Source organism: Tachysurus fulvidraco, chromosome 5 (genome assembly GCF_022655615.1).
Source record: "Tachysurus fulvidraco isolate hzauxx_2018 chromosome 5, HZAU_PFXX_2.0, whole genome shotgun sequence".
In the NCBI taxonomy this organism is placed as follows: Eukaryota; Metazoa; Chordata; class Actinopteri; order Siluriformes; family Bagridae; genus Tachysurus; species Tachysurus fulvidraco.
In genome coordinates, this window is record NC_062522.1 from 15,524,554 (window position 1) to 15,547,707 (window position 23,154).

The 23,154-nt window shown below is 36.6% G+C and overlaps 4 protein-coding genes across 5 annotated transcripts; 1 reads left to right on the forward strand and 3 right to left on the reverse strand.

Moving 5' to 3' along the window:
• Window positions 1–2,706: 2,706 nt before the first annotated feature.
• arpc4 (actin related protein 2/3 complex, subunit 4) lies at window positions 2,707–7,790 on the reverse strand. Its single transcript, XM_027146514.2, has 6 exons — window positions 7,636–7,790; window positions 6,111–6,229; window positions 5,740–5,851; window positions 5,102–5,197; window positions 4,545–4,715; window positions 2,707–3,467 (listed from the first exon to the last, which is right to left on the reverse strand). The coding sequence occupies exons 1-6, from the start codon at window positions 7,636–7,638 to the stop codon at window positions 3,462–3,464; spliced, it is 507 nt and encodes a 168-aa protein (XP_027002315.1). The 5' UTR covers window positions 7,639–7,790; the 3' UTR covers window positions 2,707–3,461.
• Window positions 7,791–8,444: 654 nt separating this feature from the next.
• LOC113642823 (histone H1.10) lies at window positions 8,445–9,497 on the reverse strand. The gene has a single exon (XM_027146511.2). The coding sequence runs from the start codon at window positions 9,263–9,265 to the stop codon at window positions 8,657–8,659; it is 609 nt and encodes a 202-aa protein (XP_027002312.1). The 5' UTR covers window positions 9,266–9,497; the 3' UTR covers window positions 8,445–8,656.
• A 553-nt stretch (window positions 9,498–10,050) lies between these two features.
• On the reverse strand, window positions 10,051–14,778 carry LOC113642822 (ras-related protein rab7). Of its 2 annotated transcripts, none has more exons than XM_027146508.2 (6): window positions 14,637–14,778; window positions 14,289–14,346; window positions 13,973–14,099; window positions 12,718–12,936; window positions 12,232–12,360; window positions 10,051–12,141 (listed from the first exon to the last, which is right to left on the reverse strand). In XM_027146508.2, exons 2-6 carry the CDS (start codon window positions 14,339–14,341, stop codon window positions 12,046–12,048), a joined length of 624 nt encoding a protein of 207 aa, XP_027002309.1. In that variant the 5' UTR covers window positions 14,342–14,346; window positions 14,637–14,778; the 3' UTR covers window positions 10,051–12,045. The 2 variants fall into 2 exon arrangements, with proteins under 2 accessions (XP_027002309.1, XP_047669430.1); XM_047813474.1 differs by lacking the exon at window positions 14,637–14,778 and adding an exon at window positions 14,603–14,621.
• A 4,359-nt stretch (window positions 14,779–19,137) lies between these two features.
• Window positions 19,138–22,740, forward strand: si:ch211-157b11.8 (fibroleukin). The gene is made up of 6 exons (XM_047813464.1): window positions 19,138–19,552; window positions 20,235–20,421; window positions 20,724–20,822; window positions 20,897–21,009; window positions 21,174–21,436; window positions 21,782–22,740. The coding sequence occupies exons 1-6, from the start codon at window positions 19,346–19,348 to the stop codon at window positions 22,110–22,112; spliced, it is 1,200 nt and encodes a 399-aa protein (XP_047669420.1). The 5' UTR covers window positions 19,138–19,345; the 3' UTR covers window positions 22,113–22,740.
• Window positions 22,741–23,154: the final 414 nt, after the last annotated feature.

The following is a 23,154-nucleotide window of genomic DNA, read 5'->3' on the forward strand; positions in this document are numbered from 1 at the left end:
CTTGTATAAAGTTGCAAGGGCCATGGAAGCTCGGCATATTACGAAGAAATAAAATTGGTATATTGTCATACCAAAAGCTCTAAGAAATGACAGAAGCTGCCAAAGAGTTTATAGTGTGCCAAACTAAAGACAGCTGGAGTTCCTCAAGTCTCTCCTGGGGCTCTGACAAAGACTAAGATGTTGACAGGAACACTTCAGTTATTCTAAACTTTTAGCTTCACCTTTCATCCCATCTTACATGCAGGTTTACTGTATATTCCTTTCTTCTTTACTATAAATTTAAATTTAGGGCAATCAAAAAAAAAGAAAACCAAAAGAGATACTTTATAATGATATTCTCTACACTTAATAGAAGATGGGGAACAAAGAAAGCTGTCAGTTTCATATAATTGAAATATTCCCTGTGTCCACAAAAACAATGCATCTTTAGATGGTAATTCCATAGTGTGTTTCCTTGAGGTATTATAGCATGCTATCCATGTTGTATGATTTATAAGGAAGCTTTTGTCAGCCAGTAGCTCAGTCCTTGCACAGGAAATGTGATCCAATGTTGGCAATGAAGGGAAAGCAGAAGAAATTCTAAAGCAGTTACTCTTGAGATATAATGAGCTTGTGGATTGAATAAAAATGTGATATTCGATAGCTCACTCATAGCATTATATTCTTATTTGGACAAAATACAAATATAGCCCTCTGTGCAGCTCAATGAGTTAAATGTCAGCATACTTGGAAGGCTTATTGTGTTAATACACCTTTGAACTCTCCATGCATTAAGTTTCACAGACAAGCCTGCTATCTTTTAAGTGTCTGCAAGTGTCAGTGGACAATTTTCACATAGCTCAGTAGTTCAGAAAGAAGATGCTGCAAACTGAAGTGTACATCATAGCATTCAAATGTGTAATCACCTCTGACAAATCCTCCAGTCATCATCACATTTAATAGGCAGCATCGGGAGGGACATAGATGCATTAACAATGCTCTGAATTTGGATATATTAGGAGAGAGTTATATTCACTCACTCTAATTTTGTCACTATGACCTTTTCTCAATCAGCCACAAGCAGAATACTGTAGAGTAGCAAATATTCTGTAATGTTGAATTTATATATGAGTTCAAGTGAAAAAATGTAGGATGTTTTGCAAAGTAAAAGTAAAAGCGCATTGTTGCAATCATTTAAAATGATCATGACAAAAAAAGAGCAATCGTATATGATAAGACGATATGTCTGATTCTTTTTTAAACTTTAAACACAGTATGACAAGAAAGAATAGTCAAAATCCAAATATATTGAATTTTAAATTTGACTTTTAAACATATCAAATTTTATTACATAATATCACCCAGTATCACAAGATCAGCACATTTAGTAACAGCCTTTTCCAGATCAAGGTCAGGAGGATCCGGAGTCTATCCTGGAAATATATCTTCCAGGAAATCTTTGATGGGGTGCCAGTACATAGCTCATTACATAGAATTCGTCGTTAAAATCTTTCTATAATATTTTTATGTGCACTGATAATTTTGTGCACCTCAAATGAAGGCACCACAAATAAATACATTAGATTACATTTAGCATTTGACTTTAGAGAAATCATTCTAACTGAATCTGACAGCAAACATATTTTTATTGTTGATCTTTTGGGTGCTTTGTATGTAACACTGAATTGCCTCAAATGTTTATATGCAGAGATGGACTTTTGCCTTAAATTATATAAAGACCTATTAATTAGTACTCAACTTCCACAAGCAAGAGGTGAATGTAGCTGATAGATCCAGAGTCCCCATTTTGACATGTGTAGAGTTTCACATGTTCTCTCAACATCCTCAAGGGTTTAATCTGTTTCTCTCATTCCCTCACACCACCCAAACATGTCAGTAGTTGCATTAGGCACTAAATTGCCCTAGGTGTGAATGACTGTGCGAACAAATGTATGTGTGCACACATGCTGGACCACTGCAACCTTGACCAGGATGAAGCAGTTATATATAATTAAAAGAAATTAGATTAGTTAATGTCCTTAGGGGAAGTGCATTCTTTCAAACAACTTGCTTATATCTTTTGACACTTGGCCTGGCCTGACTATTAAGATGTGTTAAAGACAGATGGTATGAAACGACCATTCTTCTCCTCAGATCACACTGAGGACACCAAAACGTTTTTGAAGGTTTTCCTAACAGGTGTATTCAATTAGTAGGATATGTATAGATCAACTCATTAGAATATTCAATCTTGTTAGTATTCACTAGATGATATTGAGGGTTGATAGGTATTAGTGAGGCATACATGAGTCTGTGGAAATAGGCATTTAGCTGTAAATCCTCTTTTTCAGATTATACTTTAAGTAGCTGTTGCTAGCTATGTCCCACTTATGATTTAAGAGAGAGAGAGAGAGAGAGAGAGAGAGAGAGAGAGAGAGAGAGAGAGAGAGAAATAAAGAGAGAGAGAAAGTGAAAGAGAGAGAGAACAAGAATATTTCTCCCTTTTTTCTTTTTCAAACCATACATATTACCTTTTTTCAGATTCAGATAAAGTCTTGTTTTCAACACATCAGCTCTGCAGGGGATTTGATTATTTTTAAAGGGTACATCTATAAATCTTAGACATCTGTAAGTCTTTCAGAAAGATACAGTATATAATTTTCTTCTGTAAGGCTGAATTAAAAAATAACAAAAAATAAATTTAGAAACACAAAATTCCAAAACAGCTACAAGCAATAAAGGGATGTTTATTATCATCATAATTGTTTCATCATCATCTCTCTACAACTAATAAGGTCTGTAATCCATGTGCAATAGCGTGAAGGTCAATATATCAAAATCAGACATGAAAATGTCACTATGCACACAATATACATATATTTTACAAATAATTCAAGAGCATTAACACAGTTTACATTATTGGAACATTGGCTCGTTTTTTTTTATGCTCAAGAATATTGAAAGACATTTTAAAGAATGTCCACCCTGATATTGAAGGTTTGTCCAGCATATATGCAGAAGTTGAATCATGAGCATGGAGGAAGATAAGGTGTAGGCATACTGCAGCATTGTGAGCATTTAACTATATAGAATAATGATGAGGTTAAACTGCAGAGGGAAGATATAAGTGGAAATTACTATCAAAAAAAGATCATGAAGTAGTATTAAAAGGTTGTGGAGCAAGTTAATGAACAAGCAAATGAAGTTGGCACAACAGGATTAATAATGCAATTTTAATAGCTACCGGACAGTACAGAGAGTCTTTGAATTCCATGAGTGCTTTTGGTTGAGATCACTGCAATACTCTGAATTCGGACACACCCGGAATCCACTTGGTCCTTATTGCTTTATGTTGTTATACACGTTGTGTTTTCTCTTTTACTCCCTGTTGCTTGCTTGAGTTTCAAGGTCCCAAACCTCCACCCCACATATGCTGACCATGGTGAAGTGTTGCAGTGCGCCGAGGTTGAGCAGGTACATTCTTAAAACTGGGGGGAAAAAATTATGGGGGGAGGAGGGTTATGTCAAGCATTAATCTTAGAAAATTCAGCTGCAAGTGAACCAACCATACAGAGTAAAGCCTTACACAGCATGCAATGTGTGAAAATGATGCTTATTAAATTACGTATGTAAGGAACTGAAAACACTCCAGATGTCTTCCTTCTTAAAGAATGGCTGGATTTTGGCTTTGTATTAAATTGAAGCTTTAAACAAACAACACAGACAGTATCACTTACTCAAATCTAGAAATCAAACTCCACTGCTAACAAAAATACACTTTGTGAGCACTTTATTAGGAACACTATACTAATAATGGGATGATTATTAGTATAGACTGATAAACTGGCCCCCCTTTGCTCTTAAAACGGCATCAATGCTTCTTATCGTGAAAAAGTAAGTGCTGTCATTGAGCCTGTCATCTTTGTTCCTCAGAAAATATTCATCAGAACAGGCTACATTTTTCCAGTCTTCATCTGCCCAGTATTGGTTACTATATGTACTGCAGTCCCAGCTTTCTGTTTTTGGTTGACAGAAGTGGAACCCAGTGTGGTCTGTTGTAGCTACTTAATCTCAACGTTTCATGTGTTGTTCATTACGAGATGCTTTTCTGTTCACCACAATTATACAGAGTATGCAGAGCTGCTGTGTGTGAAATTCCCATACTATGTAGAAAAACTTGCCTGGCTGGAACTAACAATCATGCCACAATCGATATCACTAAAATTAAATTTTTTACCAATTCTGATGGTTGGTGTGAACATTGCCAAAGTGGCCACATGATTATATGCATTACACTGCTGCCACATGAATGGCTAATTAGATAAAGGCATGAAAATGAAGGCGTACGTGTGCTCCTAATTGATCTATGAGTGGAGATTTATCTCTACAATAGCTTCTGTAGTTATATTTTACAACTACTAAATAGAAATGAATAAAAATAAATAAAAAGTTGCACACAAGCCCGACAACTAATTATGACAAATGGTGTGATTAGGGGTCTATAATAAATATACACATAACCACACACATATATTATATATAAGGGAACCAAACAACACACTCACATTCTTGAGAAATTCTTCAGCAACTATTCGTGCCCTTGCATTGACTGAGAGCTTCATCTCGCTGATTTCCTTATCAATTTCCTCCATGAAATGGATGACAAAATCCACCAGCTTGTGCTTATACATCTGCTCTGTGTGAAAGTTAGTGATGAGGAAACTAATATCATAGCCCTAGAGCAAGAAAAAAGAGAAGAAGATATAGTGCATGTAATGTTACTTTATCAATTCTCCATCTTTGAAAAAATAAAATGTCTCCTATATATTAAGCAAAACCTACATTATACATTTAAGCATATAATATAATTTTTGTATGACCTAACAGCCATAACCCATGATTACTGAACAGACCCAAAAACTGGTCTTCTGTTTTATAAACTGAGATGACAGTTTATTAGGTGAACCTACATGTTTGATGAACTGGAGAAACTTAACATAAACAAATCACTGTATCCAAAAAGAGTTAAAATGGATCATTTCAGACATAGGGCCTGAGATAACTTCCAACAAGTAAGCTTTTTTTCTTCTCCTATACATATTTTGCTTTACACATCCCTCACCTCCACTGGTTTTCTCCTCAGAATGAAAAAGTTCTCAGCTCTCATCATCATAAAGCGCATGAACTTGTGGCACAGAATCTTTTCAATCTCATCAGCCTAGAAAAGACCAATCAGACCACAGTCAACATTCACAATGTTTTAGCCCCAAACACTTACCATAGGACATGAAAATGAAATTTTTTTTTACACTATTCTGGGCACAAACATAAAAAAGGAGGCAGTCTTCTTACTTCCATGTATATACACTTGCAGGCACTATTCTTGAGCAGGAAAATAAACTTTAAATACCGTCACAATGAGCTTATGGACCGAGATATACATATACTCACTGAATTATTTTTTAAAACATGCAAAGTGATTAAAGGGTTTTGTTCAAAACAGATACTGGGGAGTAAATAAGGCAAACCTGTCTGCCAGGAAAATTAGGTGGTTTTTGGCCACATATAATATTTGACAAAATGTTTGACTAAGATTCAGATCATTAAGTGCTTGAAGTGGTGATTGTTTAAAAAAAAAAAACTACAATAGTGTCTGCCATAATATCACAGATCCTGTCTACAGATTAATGATTCTGCTGCAAAACCAACTGCAAATGCATGTCTCTGGGAATGTAAAACTGATGAATTATAGGTCAATACCTGCTTTACTGCAATGCTGACACGAACAGAGTTGATTGAACCTTCTATAAGAACCTTCTCTTTATCATTTCTGCTAATCACAACTGGCTGCAGCAACAATTCCTTACTGCTCCTGTTACACACAGACAGTTAGTGGGGGGTCAGCAAAATACTACCACTAGACACTGGGCAGAGACTGCACTATAAATTATGTAAAATTATGGGGAAAAAATATCCAGGAAATGAGCATTGTGATACTTTTTATAAGATTATATATGAGATAGAAAATACAGATGTGTTTTAAACAAAGTTATTAATGTACATCATATATCAAAAAGCATTGAAGTGCTTAACTACACTTTCACAAAGCTCTGGGTTAAAATCATACTTACCGTACTTCAACCTCAGGTTTGTTGTGGCGCTCAACCACCTGTGAGGAGAAGTTTTCCAGGCAGAGAGCTGCCTGCAGTGTTGCTCGTACTGCATTCAGGTATGGACGCAAAGTCGCTGTCTGCAGTGAACAATGAAACCCACAAAAAAATGATTCAGTCATGCACATGAGAACAGTAACAAAACTTACATCTGAAACACTAAAGCCAAACCCAAAATTAAGGTTTTGACTAAACTGTATAAAATAAAGTAATGTATTTAAAGTGCTACTGGATATTAGAATTCAAAGAACGGTGCCATTGTAATCAATAGCATTTACTCATCACTGATCACTGATACATGTACAAATGGCACCACCTTGTGGAGAACATCCATCTTTATAAACAGGTGTCAGATTTACTAAAAGTGTGTACCAAATGAGGGCCATTAAAGTAGTGGTGCTGTAATGTGGTGCGTAACGGTGTCACCCCACTGGTTCTGAGTACCAGGTTTAATCCTGAGCTTGCCTTACTAATCATGTGGAGTTCGACATGTTCTCCACATGTCTGCCTGGGATTTCTTTAGGCTTCCAGCTCCTAAAAACATGCCAGCAAGAGGACTGGCTATGCTAATTGTTCAAATCAGTGACCGAGTATGTAAATATATGTGTGTGTGTCAGACTACCAATCAGAAGGTTGTGAGTTCGATTCCTATGTCCACCAAGCTGCCACTGTTGGGCCCCTGAGCAAGGCCCTTAACCCTCAATTGCTCAGTTGTATAAAAAAATAAGATAAAATGTAAGCCGCTCTGGATAAGGACGTCTGCTAAATGCTGCAAATGTAAACGTGTGTGTAGAGACAGTATCACATCACAGGGTATTTCTTCCTCACACCCTGTGTTCCAGGGATAGTCACCAGCTTCACTGCAACACTGACGAATAGATGAGTAAAAATTGAACAACTGTAAATGTAGGCACCTGACAAATCACTGTCAATTACATTCAAATTCCACAAGAAGGAGGAAGTCCAGACCATCGGTCAGGAAACTATATGTGTATATGTGTATGACCAAATTTGGCCCTCATATGAGTCCACACTGTGAAGTCTAGAGCAACACTCGAGGGTAACATTAAAGAAGTCTATCCTAGAGTCCCAGATATAACAATGTCAGTTCTTTTATTGCAACTCACAATGCAGTGAATTAATAACTGTAATAATGTTTGCTTTTGTAAATGTTTCTCATCTTCATGCCTCAGCTGATATGAAATATGAAAGTTACTTATGATGGTTTGTGATGCAGGATGTACACAGAAAATCCTACACATCTGCTGGTCATCTCCTGTGTGTTCCTGCTCTAGTTTTCTCCATTAAAGAGCTGACTTGGGTGGGGATGATTTAGCTAGACGGCTAACGGCTAACAGCTAACGGCTAACAGCTCTTCCAATATAAAAATAATGTGCACATTGACGGAAGCAAGAAATCTAAATGTTTTTACTCAGTTACGTTTTTATCTATATGTAAATAATTTGTTTCAATGGGATTTTCTTACCATTTCTTTATATCCGGCTCTTCTCTGAAAGCGGAAATGCTACAAACACCGAGCCACTTCCGTGTTCCTTGTCATACTTTGGGCGATACCACTAACAATGTTTAACATGGGGGTGTACAGGAATACAACAGCAGTAATATAAATAAACAAATGAACAAAAACAAATAAATAAATAATCAAATAAATAAATAAATAAGTCAAGCAACACTACTTATTACCATACTTATTTTTAATACAAAAATGAATGACAGTGTATGCTTACAAACAAAATATGTAAATGTGTTATTTTGTGCATTTATTTTTTCAGTCTATCTGTATGTTCAAGTTCGTATTGTAATTTTTTTTGTTTCTTTTTCCGTTTTATTTGCACAGAACTTCATCTCTCCGCGCAGCCCAGTACCTTTCTGCCCAAAACTGATCATATGCATCATAAATACAAATATGTTCCTCCATACAGCTTATTATTATTATTATTATTATTATTATTATTATTATTATTATTATTGTACTTCCAAGTAATAGCTTTTTTTTTAAAAACCCCTTACCTGATATTTACTTGTGTATGTGTAAATAGGGCTATTAGAATAAAAACATTTCTGATGTAAAAGTTATATAATGTTATATTATGTTTATGCACAAAATGAGCCTTTAATAACTAGAATAAAAAGAAATAAATTGAAACACAACCTTGCATTTTGTTTTCTTTTAGCATTTTATTTTAAAAGAAACCTGATTGATCTTAACCAACAGAAAAAAACAAAGAAAGAAAAACATAGAAAAAGAAAGAAAAATAAAATAGTTATTTAAAAAAAAACAAAAAAAACAGATGTTCAAAAAGTGCTAATTTGTTTCCTTTTTTGTGCAATTATTTACACGTGGTTATGTATCAGTGAAACCATCAGTATCACCAAAAGGACTTGCTATGTTTTAGTCATCACTGTCATCATAAGGTTATTTACATACAGCATAAAGATTATAATATGTGAAGTGCGTTTAACAGCGCTTAAAGCATGCAAACTTTTCAAGCCTTCTTAACTGTCTTTTTTGTCTGCTTGGCTTTCTTGGGTTTGTTCGCCTTCTTGGTTGCTACCGCTGCGCTTTTATCCGCTTTCTTGGGCTTGGAGCTTTTCTTTGTGACTGGAGTCGCCTTCTTCACGCCGCGGACGCCTTTCTTCTTATTCTCTGCATTTTTGGCTGTTTTCTTCACCGGTTTCGCGGTCTTTCTCTGCTTCACAGAGCTCTCCTTGGTGTCGGAGGTGAATTTCTTCTTGTTGAGCTTGAAGGAGCCATTGGCGCCCAGACCCTTCACCTGCACCAGCGTGTCGTTGCGCAGCAGCGCGCGTATGGAGTAGCGCAAATACACGCGTCCGTGCTGCTGGTCAAACCAGCTCGCTTTTTTCGCCTCATTATATATTTTAAAAAGAGACGAACCGTTTCTCTCTCCCAAGGTTTTGATGGCATCGATCACCAGCTGGCTGTACTTTCCAGGCCCTTTAGCCTTCCGCTTATTTGTCTTAGTTTTCTCTGCGGTTGCAGGCTTTGCTTTTCTCGTGGGTTTCTTTTTGGCCACGCGTTTCGCTGGTGCTTCTGGTGCTGCTTCTGGTGCAGTTTCCTCAGCCTGAGTAGACATGGTTACACTTTTAGATCTGAAGCGTATTGAGATGCTAGAGTTTGTCCGTTCCAGGAGTGATCGCTGTTTATAAACCACGCGCGGACGTGATTGAGAACAATAACACTGACATCAGGCGCATGCCTAGAGTTGTGTTTTTTGCTGTTAGTTTGAAATCTGTTATCTCTTAAATTCTCGTGAGATTCGCATCCTAATCGTTCTGGTTTGAAAGTGCGACCAAGGCCGTGTTCAGCACTGTGCGGTAAAGACAGATGGGCGACGACACACGGAAAAATGCGGATAAACAGAAGATCTCAGCCTGCGCATAGTATGCAATAGCAAGTAGGGGAGGCGAATTAGAGCACGAATTATTAGGAAACTGTACACAGACGCACAATGTTGGGGACATACGACAAAGGTTAAATGTGCAAATTACTGGAAAAGTGGTTAGTTCGAACTGGGTCACCAACGATGTCCATAATATATGTGGTTTAATTTCCCTAAACAAGCACATAACACGCCATCACGTGGTCGTGCTTAGCTTCCTGTAGTGTTTGAAAAGAATGGGCGGTTCTACATAATGCTTATTGGGGTGTGCTGTACTTGCCTCCATTTACCTAGACATGTTTGCAAATATATATATATATTTTTTCACATTAATTATTTGAAGTTGCAAGTTAGTTTCGAGTGACAGGTTGCTCCATGACTGAATATTCCAGAGAAAGGCTCTGAATACAACCGCCATTATAACTAGAATAAAGATGCTACGAAGACACAGCGCACAAGTGAATAAGAATAAAAATATATAAACACTGAAAAATACCGTTTATTACAGTTAGGTCCAAAACAAAGTGTGACATGTCTGGTATATTGCCTGTTACACATTTATGAGCACGTTCACCTCCCACAGTAGGAAAAAAGGTAAAAGAAGTTAAAATGAACAAATTAACTACATTTGTAAAGTTCGTCGTGACAATGTTGGCTTGTCGGAGCAAGTATTCCCAAAGGCTGGTATGCTGGGGTGCTAATACTTTTGGAGGCAGACTGCATGTGACGTCATCCGAATACCCGTGAGGAAGTTCCCCTCGTTGTTCTGAGTGTTTTGATATGTGACATGTCAATGTTGTGGAAAGTCAGTGCACCAATTTAAACCTTTGTCCAGAGTATCACCCTAAAGAAGGTGGCCGAATTTGGTGTAGCTTGAAAGCTTGAGATGTTATAAACATCTAATATTTATAATGGGTGCCTATGGCAAAAAGGCCAATTTGAGACCTGGTACTGGTACTCGGATCGTTTAGAAAAGTAATAGCAACAAACTTTAGATCAGGTTCTAAGACATCCGATTTTGGTGCATTTGTCTCGAAAGCCCTAGGAGGAGTTACTCTTGATATTTTTTGTCTAAGAATAATAAGCAAAACAAAATGTTGGCTTTTACAAGCCAACATAACTACGGGGCAGTTTAGCGTTGGTGGGGGTGAGGAAAATGAGGACAACAACTGAACAGGATAAAAAATATATAAATTCGGATATGTTGTAGAACCTGGTCTGTTTGTTGCTATTACTTTTCTAAGCGATCCGAGTACCGGTACTTCCGGTACTGGGTCACAAAGTGGCCTTTTTTCCCATAGACTCCTATTATAAACATTGGAGGTTTAAAACTCGGCAAGCTTTCAAACTATTTACACCAAACTCGGCCAGCTCCTTTAGGGTGATACTCTGAACAAAGTTTAAAATTGGTGCACTGACTGGCATTTCGGTTGTCCCACAGCCTCTGCAAAATATGCAAAATCAAAAAACTTTTTACAACATGGATATGTGACAAATCAAAACACTCAGAACAATGAGTGGAACTTCCACACGGGTATTCTGATGACATCATGTGACGTCACCTGAAAATTAAAAACTAGCACAACATGGACTTGTAACATATCAAAACACTCAGCACAATGAGAACTGCCTCACGTGTATTCTGGTCATGTCACGTGATGTCACATAAAAAAAAAATTAGAACATGGACATGTGACATATCAAGACACTCAGCCCAATGTGGGAACTTCCTCAAGAGTATTCATATGACGTCACATGCTCGTCTCCACTTACCTCCAAATGTTTTGGCACCCTAGCTTTCTGTCTACTTGCTTCCAAAAGTAACACTGACCCTTATGTCCACTCGCCTCCAAAAAGCACCCACCTTTGCGAGTACTTGCATCGTCAAAGCCAACATCAAAGTTTGTCACGACAAACTTTACAAATCTAGTTTAATCAATTTGTTATGCATAGTATTTTGATTTGTCACTTCTTGTTTCACTGTACCTTTTTTAAAATCTACAAATGGAAAAGTAAAGCTCTGACTCTTAAATGTAGAACATGCAAAACTGCACACAGAAAGTAAGCCGATCTTAGTATTGAACTTGGGACCATGGAGCTGTGAGGCAGAAATATTTTGTCACCTACCATCTGTCTCTTATTTTAAATGTTAATTGTTTTTTCCCTTGATAATAGATGACAAAGAATTTTATGTGTTCAACCATATCTCTATGTTCCAAGGCAGACAGTACATGATTTAAGTTAATGTTAATGTTTCTGGGGACTGAGAACAAATGAAATGTTTCTTGAGAATGATTATTTGTTTGCATTTATTTAAAATATTTTGTAAATTTTTAAAAAATCAATCATTTTGGCACATTTTATACTGTACATACATATTGTGTGTGTGTGTGTGTGTTTATTGAAGTAAAAATAAATTTTTAAAAGAGAAAAGGTAGATTGTGCAAATCTGTTAGTGTCAATATACACAAGCGTTAGCAGCTACAGCTTTGTTCAGATGAGCTGGAGATGTCATTTCTGTCCAACTTAATCTGATCTGGAATTTCAATACCTGTATCAAGGTCTGTTTCCTAGAGGGAGGAGAGAGATAATGATATACACCGGTAAATGTACATGGACAAACAGGTCGGTGGAATATAATAAAATGGCACCCTGCTAACCTGTTTTAAAGCATTACGTGCAATGGTTTGAAATGCCTGTTCAACATTGATGGCCTCCTTTGCGCTGGTTTCAAAGTATGGAATATTGTTTTTACTCTGACACCATGCCTGTGCCCGCTTTGTTGTCACCTGAAAGACATGCATAAAACAGGAATATTAGAAAAATAATTTGACACAATCAACCAACAATATGTACTCTTAATAGCAATATTATTGCAGTCAGGCAGAGCAACATTCTCTTCCAAGTTTTATAATCTTTTTATTTAAAACAATTCTTTCAACATGACATGGTATTATACAATTTTGAATGCTGTTTGGTATAGAAGACGTTCATATTTTTCTTTTTTACTTAAAACATAAATGTTAGAGAAAATTAAGCTGAGGTAGAGTGAATTATTTTTTTAAAAAAAACCTTGGTCTTTGGTCCCTGTTTAGACAAGGGAGCCGATGTGATATTACCTTCCATAGGGCCTATGTGTTACTTGCCTGCCTGTTTTCCAGGTCAATCTTGTTGCCTAGGACCAGGAAAGGGAAGTTGTCTGGGTCACGAGGACCAGCCTGAATCAAAAACTCATCTCTCCAGGAATCCAGTGTCTTAAATGTGCCATGAGCAGTAACATCGAATACCAGCACACAGCAGTCAGCACCTCGATAAAACGCGACCCCAAGAGACTGAAACCTTTCCTGTCCAGCTGTGTCCCAAATCTGACAGAAACAAAAACTGTATTGGTCCTAGCAGAATTTCTAATACATAACTAGAATGTAAATTACAGTTTATCTGAAGAAGAAAAAAAATACAAACAAGTTCACATTTTTGTTTCAAAAGATAAGAACTCCTCATTCCAGAGGAGATAAGGCCAAAGATAAGAACTCATTCCAGATTTAATCCTGCTTTCTGTTATAACAACCTTCACTCATCTGAAAAAAGACTTCACACTTAATTTTGGAGCATGGCTTTGGGGGATTTACCCATTCAGGGCTCTGTGCAGGTCACCTAAGTTCTAAAACACCAATCATGTCAGACCATGTGTTTATGGACACCGCTTTGTGCACGGGGTGTTGTCATCATGGAAAAGAGTTGGACTCAGCATCTTAGTTCTAGAGAAGGTAAATGTGAACAACACACTAAGACATTTAATACAATTGTGTGCTTCCAACATTGTGGCAGCATATTGGAGAAGGCTCACATATGGGTGTGATGGTCAGGTGTTCACATACATTTGGCCATACAGTGTACATGTACAGGAATATTGCATTCTATTTATTGCAACAAATTTTGATAGCAAAATATATATTGGAATTAAAGGGTTTTAAGGGTTATGTTTGAATCAGTTCGGAGTCAGTAGTTTATGCATTGCAGTTGCAGTCAAATGGCTTATTTCTTTTAAAGTAGCCATTTCAAAGTTTCTGATTTCTTACAACATCACGTCTAGTATTCAGGTAAGTAGCACATAATTATTTTACAATCATAAAATTGCTTTTGCCACTTATCTAAGATTATAATCAAAATTATACTAGTCACATGCCCATCATCTATCACTTATACTACCACAACCTGAAACTGGTTATGAATATCTAAAATATTTCACAAACAAGCAGCTCATATGATCATCATGAGACTGAAGCAATCTGAGAATATGCCATATGTGTAATGTAATGTCTTCTGCAACAATATTCTGTCATGGAAATGTTTTAGTTATAAATTTTGTTATTTAAATGATGAGTATTTCCAACAAAATACCTGCAAAGTAACAAGTCTGTCCTCAACCATCACCTCCTTTGTAAGGAAGTCAGCTCCTATTGTAGCTTTGTACTGATTACTGAATTTCTTGTTAACATACTGGTTCATTAAAGACGTCTTTCCAACTCTGCAGAGAGAAAGAGAACTGAAAGAGGAACCTGGTATTTCCAACATTTTCACTGTAATATGTGAGTCTTGCAACAAAACCAAATTTAAGAACAATTTTAAGAAATTAATTTTATGTTATTTTGTCAAAAATCAGGAAAATATTTGTTAATAAATGATCTCTCTGTATGTCTCTCTCTCACACACTTACCCTGAATCCCCAAGAATAATGACTTTTAGAAGAACTTTCTTCCTTGATGCCATTCTGCCTAGAGGACAGATCAAGGACAAGTCTGATTTAATAATACTACAAAATCACTCTTTTCAGAGGACCTTAGAGATTAAACCGTATTTCAGAGAAAGCAAAGCTTATGTTTGATAATAAATACAGTGATATCCTCTTCAATCACTCACACACACACTCACACACACACACACAAACCACATCATGATCTACTGTATGAACTATAACTCTCAGTAACAACCAATACACACACTGGAGTACATTATTAAACCCACACACACAGTTTAACTGCCAGAAGTATCTGCTGTGTCAAACCTGTTACGTCTGGTCTTCTCTCCACTTCAAGAGCAGCTTACTTTCACAGGCTCTGCCAACTATTGTATTTGTAACTTAACTCCCGTCTCTCACTTCCTGTTCCTCACTGATTTCCCTTGACAACACTGTTGCCATGTACGCGCATGCATATCAGAATCAGAATCAGAAAGAGCTTTATTTTCAGCCCAGGTATGTTTTCACATACGAGGAATTCGTTTTAGTGACAGAAGTTCCACAGTGTAATAGAATGACATTGACAAGACACGAACACATATATAATATAGACAGTTTGTATGTACAGTGGAAAATGTGCAATTGAAATATAAATAAGTAAGTATTTGTTTTAAGTAAATAATGTAAGAATAGTGTTGTGTGTTCCATGTATGTCAAGTGCTCATCAGATGGATTGCCTGATTGAAGAAACTGTTCCTGTGTCTGGTCGTTCTGGTGCTCAGGGCTCTGTAGCGTCGACCAGATGTCAACAGTTTAAAAAGTGAATGTGCTGGATGTGAGGGGTCCAGAGTGATTGTCTTTGCCCTTTTGCTCACTCTGGAGAAGTACAGATCTTGTAGAGTGGGAAGTGTTGTGCCAATGATTCGCTCAGCAGTCCGGACTACCCTCTGTAGTAAAATTAATTTTGTGTATTTTCATGTAACTATGTGTTCAGACCAGTAGATACTATGTGTTTTGGATCCATCAGGTCATTTTGACTCGGCCACATTTAGTGGGGCAATAGGTTACTCTTTTGTCCTTTTCAGCACAATGAACATACATACAGACACAAAAATGCACACATATAATATCCACTAACACATGCACCCAAAACACACACACACACACACACACACACACAAACACACACAAATTGGGCATTGCATTTTATTAGGCCTCCAGAAGAAAAAAAAGCCAAACATTTGTAAATATTTCACAATTTTTAGATGCCTTTGCCTAGCAGAGGGCAAAATATGATCTACGCACGCACGCACACACACACACACACACACACACACACACACACACACACACACACACACACACACGTTCATATTTCTATAAAGACGTTCAAAAATAAAATACATGTGTTTTGCAAACCATATTTGTTCTTTCTCTTATTTATAATAATAATCTCTTATTTCTTCTCTTATTTATAATAATTATTTATTTTTTTTGCAAAATATATGTTAATATGTTGGAAACAAGTTATCAATATATGTTATGGAAACAATATATGTTAATATGTTGGAAACAAGTTGGCTATCATATATAGTTCATTTTTTATAAGCAGTCGAAACAGACAACGTCAAGTTGACTCGGCGCTCTTAATTTGCCTAGGAGGAAAATAGGAGGGTTAAAGAACGTTCTTTAATGTTCCCATTAATGCCCTTTTATGCGTTAAGGTTTACAGTACTCTATACAAACACAAGTCAGACCAGCACAAACTGAATATATCACAAGGATTTTTGAAATATAGTAAATAATAAATAACAAAACGAATAACAAAATAAACAAACAAAATAACAAAAATAAATAAATAACAAAACAAGCTGAATAATATTTTTTGTTGTGGACAGACCAAATGTCTGCAGTGGTCGCGAGGTAGTCTAGCCCCTCAAATGTTGTCTTCATCTCACTTTCCATTTTTGAATATTCTTTATCCAAGTATCCCATTTCCTGTGTGCCGCCTGAACATGTTACAGGGCTCTCAAGTTTTGAAGACAGCCAAGAGTGACATCTCCAACAGATAGAGACATGTTTACGTATTTGCATCATGTAATATACCTGTATATATTACATGCTGTAAATATTCTACATATTTATCTTGTCTATTTGCACAATTGCTATGCAATTTGCACTATGAAAGCTTGTAGTTTCAGAAATACAAACCATTCTTTCAAGTTTATCATCAATAAAAAAAAATCGCAGTGTTACTGAAACTAAGAGAACTGTTGTTAACAAACACTTTTAGTTACATAGAGGAAAAAGATGACTGAAAAATAAGAAACCAAATTGAACATAACAATTATGCTTATTGACATTTAACACAAGATGGCGCCAGTTACTGAGCTGAGAAACTCGGAATCAGCGCCTTTAGCATAGCAAGGGTCGTCCATGGATTTATTTTATTCGCTCTTGAAATAATCTCTCTTTTTTTGTTACAGTCATGTGAGTGTGATCATTTTGCCTTTTTTTACCCGTCCCTTAATGCACAGCAACACTACCTTCACCTACAGTACCTCTTGAAAACTGTGTGTTCAAACCGGAGCAGTCTAAACGCACTGAGCACCAGTCAGTGTATAGAAATATTATAGGAAAGTAGAGGTTTGGTAACAGGCCTGAAAATTAAGAAAGTTTTAAAATATTAAGTCTAACTTATTTGACTAATATTTTATTACTGAGTCCTGTAGATTGATATAGAAAAATTCTTCTTCTTTTTTTTTTTTTTTTACCAAGCAATGGTAGAAAAACAGGGAGCCAAGATGAAAGTGTGAGAGGTAAGATGTCAGGTAACTAGTAATAAAACAAAATATCAAACCGACAAAAGTTTGTTCACTCTTTTGCAGGTCTGTGGCTGGTTGCAAATATGCAAAGTTTTCCCTTTAATTTCTAGGACACCTCTAGGATATATATATTTTTTAAAGGAAACATATATGGGAGTTAAGCAAATAATCCCCTTACTCCAATTTATTTTCACTGATAATTAAAGCTAATCAAAGAAACGATTAGCATGTTATACACTTGCACTGTGCAATATGTATACACGAAGAGTCAGCTGTAAACAAGGCTTGTCTTAATAAATGAAAGCAAAATATTCAATTGTTGATTAAACTGTCTAAAGACTCAGGCAGTCTAGTGTGACATGATCAGAGTCGGGCAAAACCATTTCATGAATGATGGTGTTTGTTACTAGTGTTAATAGGATGAGTGTGTAGGTGCACAGATTTAGCTGTTTCCGATGTTGGTACAGGGAACGAGGAGTTGAATATCACAATAGAGCCACACAGGTTTCACTGTTATGCTGTCTTATCAGCTGGCATGGAGGAACTTTGTAAATTGAGTCACATTAAAGTAATGGATTGTTTTTTCAGAATGAAACATTGTACAGTGTAATTCTGACAGTCATGTTTACATTGTAGTCACTCAGCCTACAGAAGAATACTTTTTTTTTTACTGTTGTACTACATATAGGCCTATACTTAATTGGATATGGTTATATTAAATAAATGTTCTTTAGTTTACCCTTACATTGTTGTTTGTTATATTTGTGGAATGCAGAGTACATACATTATTCATTCATAAAAATTTTAAGCGATGTGCAGCCTGTGCAAAATGGAAATTTATGCCTACTGTAGCAACGCCCCTGGCCTATAGTGTCCTACTTCATACAGGATCAAGTCAAGTCAAGTCACTTTTATTGTCACATCACCACAACCCATGTGCCTTGATGAATGAAATTCTTGGGAGCTTACTCCAGAAATTGCAGAAACAGTTAACATACAGGTTAAATTAACAGGTGAAAATGTGCAATACGCTCATACGTATAGTCAGTACACACAGTGTACTATTAGACATACTTGCACATACAGTTAGCACTACACATTATATGCAATATGTACCTACATACAGTTACATTCCTACATTATGTAGACATATATACGTATATAAATATGCTAAGGTGCAACAGATTGTACGTGAGCATGATACAGAATATCAATGAACATCAATGTTTGATTTGTATTTCTTATGTTTTATGATGTAGTGTTTGTAGAGACTTCCAATGTAATATTCTGGAGTATACAAGTAGGCAACATGTGGTAATTTCTTTGATCAATACACTTACATGTTGTCATTCCTTCTTGTCAATCTGCCCATTAATCCAGGAACTCAGTCCACCTAGACACATATCCACATATCCCAGAGTAAATGCAACTCTCTAAAACATTCAAGGACACCTTTCTCTTCTAGACAAAAAGGTCAGAGATCAGAGTGTAATGGAGGTCACACCGTTGAATAGGTGTGCATGTTTGGGTTTGCTATATACAAGCATAAAAGAGCAGCAAGAGGAATTCCATGAGTCTTTCAGCTTTTATGGCCTTTAACAAGTTCAACAAGCAGTGAAAAATTCACAAAAAGGACAAATAGAGCCTAATAGAGAAGTACTGATATATTCATTTGGAAGTATGTGGGGTATTCACGTTTTGTAGAACACAGAATATGAAACCTAGGAAAAAGGCTAGAAATTAATTTGTGTGATCAGTCAGGCAGTGTATGTGTGTGTGCGTGTGTGCGCACATGTGTGTGTTGGGGGGTAGGGAGCATCAGTGCGTGTCTGAGAGCAAAGAAACTGCATTATCTAGGAATCTAAGCAAGAACCCTACAAACAGAGGGACAGAGAAGGGAAGGAGAGAGACAGAGGGAGGGATAGAGGGTTGGAAAAGGAGATCAAATAAGAAGAGAGAGGCGGCTGAAGTTTCAGAAAGATGAGAGAGTAGAAGGGAGTGTGTTGGCATTGTAAAGACTTACAAACATAAAAAGGCATAGAGAAGACAACATTATCTGATGAAGACCTAATTGCCACAGATTTAAAGAGGAAAATGCACCACTTTGTTTTTTTTTGAAGCACTGGAGTCCTAGGTGGAGAAATAAAGGAGACAACAGGAATCATCGGACAGTTGAGTGCATGTACTTATTGGTACACCTTACGCTTTCCCATGAGTGTCCTTAGCAGTGTGTGCATGTGTGTGTGGGTTCTGCGCTGGCTTTTGCTGTGTGTGATGTGTCTGTGTGTACTGTGCCAGAGAGACAGTTTGGTGGCTGGACCACCTAACAGAAGGTGTGAGGGGGGTTGCATTGCAACAGCATCTCCCCCAAAAACACACCACACACAGAGGAAGGACACACTGCTCAGAAAAACACAGGTGAGTTTAGTTGAGTATTTTTATGTGTGAAGGTGCTCTATGCTTCTGCACTTTATGCATAGAGTAAACCAGTTTATGGTTGTGTGTTAATTATTCTAACTGTGTCTTATCACGGAAATCAAGGAAATAGCAAAGAGCAGCAATTTAATTCTATTTATATATGAAAAGTTTTTTTGTGTTTTTCTTTGTTGTTATAGTAAGGCGGCTTAGTGGTTAGCATATTTGCCTTACACCTTTGGGCTTGTGGGATCAATTCCTGCCTTTTCTCTCTGTGGTTTAGGGTTTTCCATATGTCAATTATGTTAGACTGTGACTGCCAACTTGCTGCCAACTGTGTTATTATTTATTTTTTGTTTCATCTAGCCATATATGTATTATTAATTAGTTTATTCAATAATCTCTTTATCCTGGTCAGGGACAACACAGAACTCAGTCCAGAGACAGTCCATCACAGGGCACCATGCACACACACACACACACACACACACACACACACACACACACACACACACACACACACACACACACACACACACACACTACACACTATAGACAACCTAGTATAGTCAATTCCCCTTGGAGTGGATGTATACATATTAATAAAAGTTTTGAGGAATCTGACAAACAAAATAAAAATATATAATATATTTTGCCTGTGTGTATGTTTTCATTGTATGTTTAGTCATCTTCCATCTCAGAACGTTTGAAGCTGCTACAGCGGTGTATGAGTCAACATGAACCAGCCTCAGGACATCGAAGAGATGGATCTGATTCCCTAGCATCTATTTTGGCTTTAATGACAGCCGTGCTTACCGAGTGTGACCTGCACTGCCACAGTCAGAGACTTAGAGACATGGCTGGCAGGCTAGGTCTGTGGCTAATATTCTCATAAACCCTGCTGCGATATGTTAAATCTGAGCCTCTGACTTGAATGCTTTTCTCTCAGTACTGTCAATTATTCCAGTCTCCCCCACTAACACAAACACAGTAAACAAAGACTGATACTCTTAGGAATGTGAGTCTTCTGCAAGGACTAACACTTAAACAACCTCTATTTAACCAGTAAGCAACCTTTAAGCAATCTTTATATAACCTTGTTGCAACCTCTTAAATAGAGTGGGCTGTAAATCAAATAGTCATAGACCAGCATGTCTGTCCATGTGTCTATCAGAGAGTGCAGCAGTGGTGAAAAATGGAGAAAAAGATTTGCTGCTGTTGATGAAGAGCATCACACAGTTTGGCCCACTACCAACACCAAGTGCTTTAACAGGTACATACACATTTAATATTAAATGAACTATTATTGTATTTAAAGTGTGTTTTATGCTGGTCTGTGTCTTGTAGTATCTCCCTCCACAGGATTTTATCCACAGGATTGCTATGAGATCTTTAAGTTTGGAATTAAAGAGAATGGAATTTACACCATCCAGCCTGACCCTCAAAAGCCAGCACTGGAGGTGCTTTCACATCAATACACAGCTGCATGCATTATATATATATATATATATATATATATATATATATATATATATATATATATATATATATATATATATATATATATATATATATATACACACACACTTATTAGTAAATGTAGTAGTCTTTTCCTTCATTTCAGGCTGTGTGTGATATGGAGTCTGCAGGAGGTGGATGGACTGTGTTTCAGCGTCGATTTGATGGGCAAGTGGACTTTAACCGGACCTGGCAGGAGTATCGGGAAGGCTTTGGTTCTCCGCAAAAGGAGCACTGGTTAGGGAACAGAGTTCTACATGCTCTTACCTCCAATGGTCAACACACACTCCGCATCACTCTCCAAGACTGGCATCAACAGTCCAGACATGCCATCTACAACAACTTTAAAGTGGCAGGAGAGAACCAAAGGTGCAGAATTTCTCATACACATAAACACACGTACAGCGGGTGGAAACAGGCAGTGAGGCACCTCAGTAGTGTACACACTATACAAGAACAACAGCGAAATTTGTCTATGAAAAAAATCTTTAACATTTGATTGTCTTGTAGTTTGTCTAATTTTAGTGTAGTGGTTGTAGTTTTGAATTTACTTTATATAATCAATTATGATCAACAACAAACACACTTATTAACATTTGTTAATGGATTCAGAACACTAAGGAACAGACTTGGAATTAACACACTTAGAAATTAAGTTTGTGTAACCATTCATAATATCTCACTTTTCCTGCTCTTTTTATTTTTATCTATCAGGTTTCGTTTGACTGCACAAAGCTACCAAGGTGATGCTGGTAACGCTCTCAGCTATAGTAAGCATTACAACCATGATGGCAGAGCTTTCAGCACATATGATCATGATCATGATCGCTATGCAGCTGGTAACTGTGCTCAGTACTATGGTTCAGGCTGGTGGTTTGATTCCTGTTTGGCTGCCAATTTAAATGGACGTTACTACCACGGCCGCTACTCTGGCATCACAGATGGCATCTACTGGGGCACCTGGTACATTCTCACTGACTCGCGAACTGGGCAGAGATACTCATTTAAAAGTGTGGAGATGAAAACACGACCCAGACAGCCCTAAAATAAGCATCTTCTTTTCATGCTCAGAGAACATACGCAAATTATGCAATGCTACTTTAGGGTTTTATACTACACAAAAACTATAGTGCATGGTATCATTTCAAGTTAGTATACTTGTGTAATATTTAGCTAATTTATCCTCATAATCTACCCTTCAGGTCTCTAAGACATCCCAGTGTCTGTAAATGGGAGAAGAAAATGGATGTGGTTACCCATCATTCAAACAATCAGGTCAAGGAGACTTTATATTTGCCTGTATGTTATTGTACTTGGTAATTTTGCAAGATAGCCTAATTAGCACATGTGTGTTTTGGAGATGTGGTTTTGAAGAACACTGAAGGAAGGAAGTGACTTCTTGCTTGAAATTTTGAGTTTTGAAACATCTACCATAAGGTAAATTCTGCTAAAAATCACTGAATATAAATGGCAAGACATTTTTATAGCCAAATGTATGAAAATACATTTTCATATGTACACTTAATACATACATTAATTGTACTTTTTTACATAGTTTCTTTTTTTTTTGTACTTGTCGGGCATTCACTGTGGACAGCAAAGGAAGAATTTCATTGTACTGGGAAACTTGTTTCCTTACTGTGTATGTGACAATAAACGCTTTTAATCTTTGTGAAAATAAACTTTTGGAAAGTACCTTTTAAAGTACTTTTTTATTATCTTTTGCGTCTCTTGCTCATATTTATACCCTTTGGTGTTTGGATAAGTCACAGATACTGTATCAAACAAAAAAGTTTGTTTCATGGAAAAGAGAATGAACATTCTATTCTATTCAATTCCCTATAAAACCCCTCCCATATATATATATATATATATATATATATATATATATATATATATATATATATATATATATATATATATATATATATATATATATATATATATATATATATATATATATACCACTTGTACACAAGCACGTATATGCATAAAATCATGACAAGATACAGACAAAGAGCTTCAATTAATGTTCACATCAAAAACTAAAATAAAGAAAAAGTGTGATCTCTGTGTTTATACTTTTA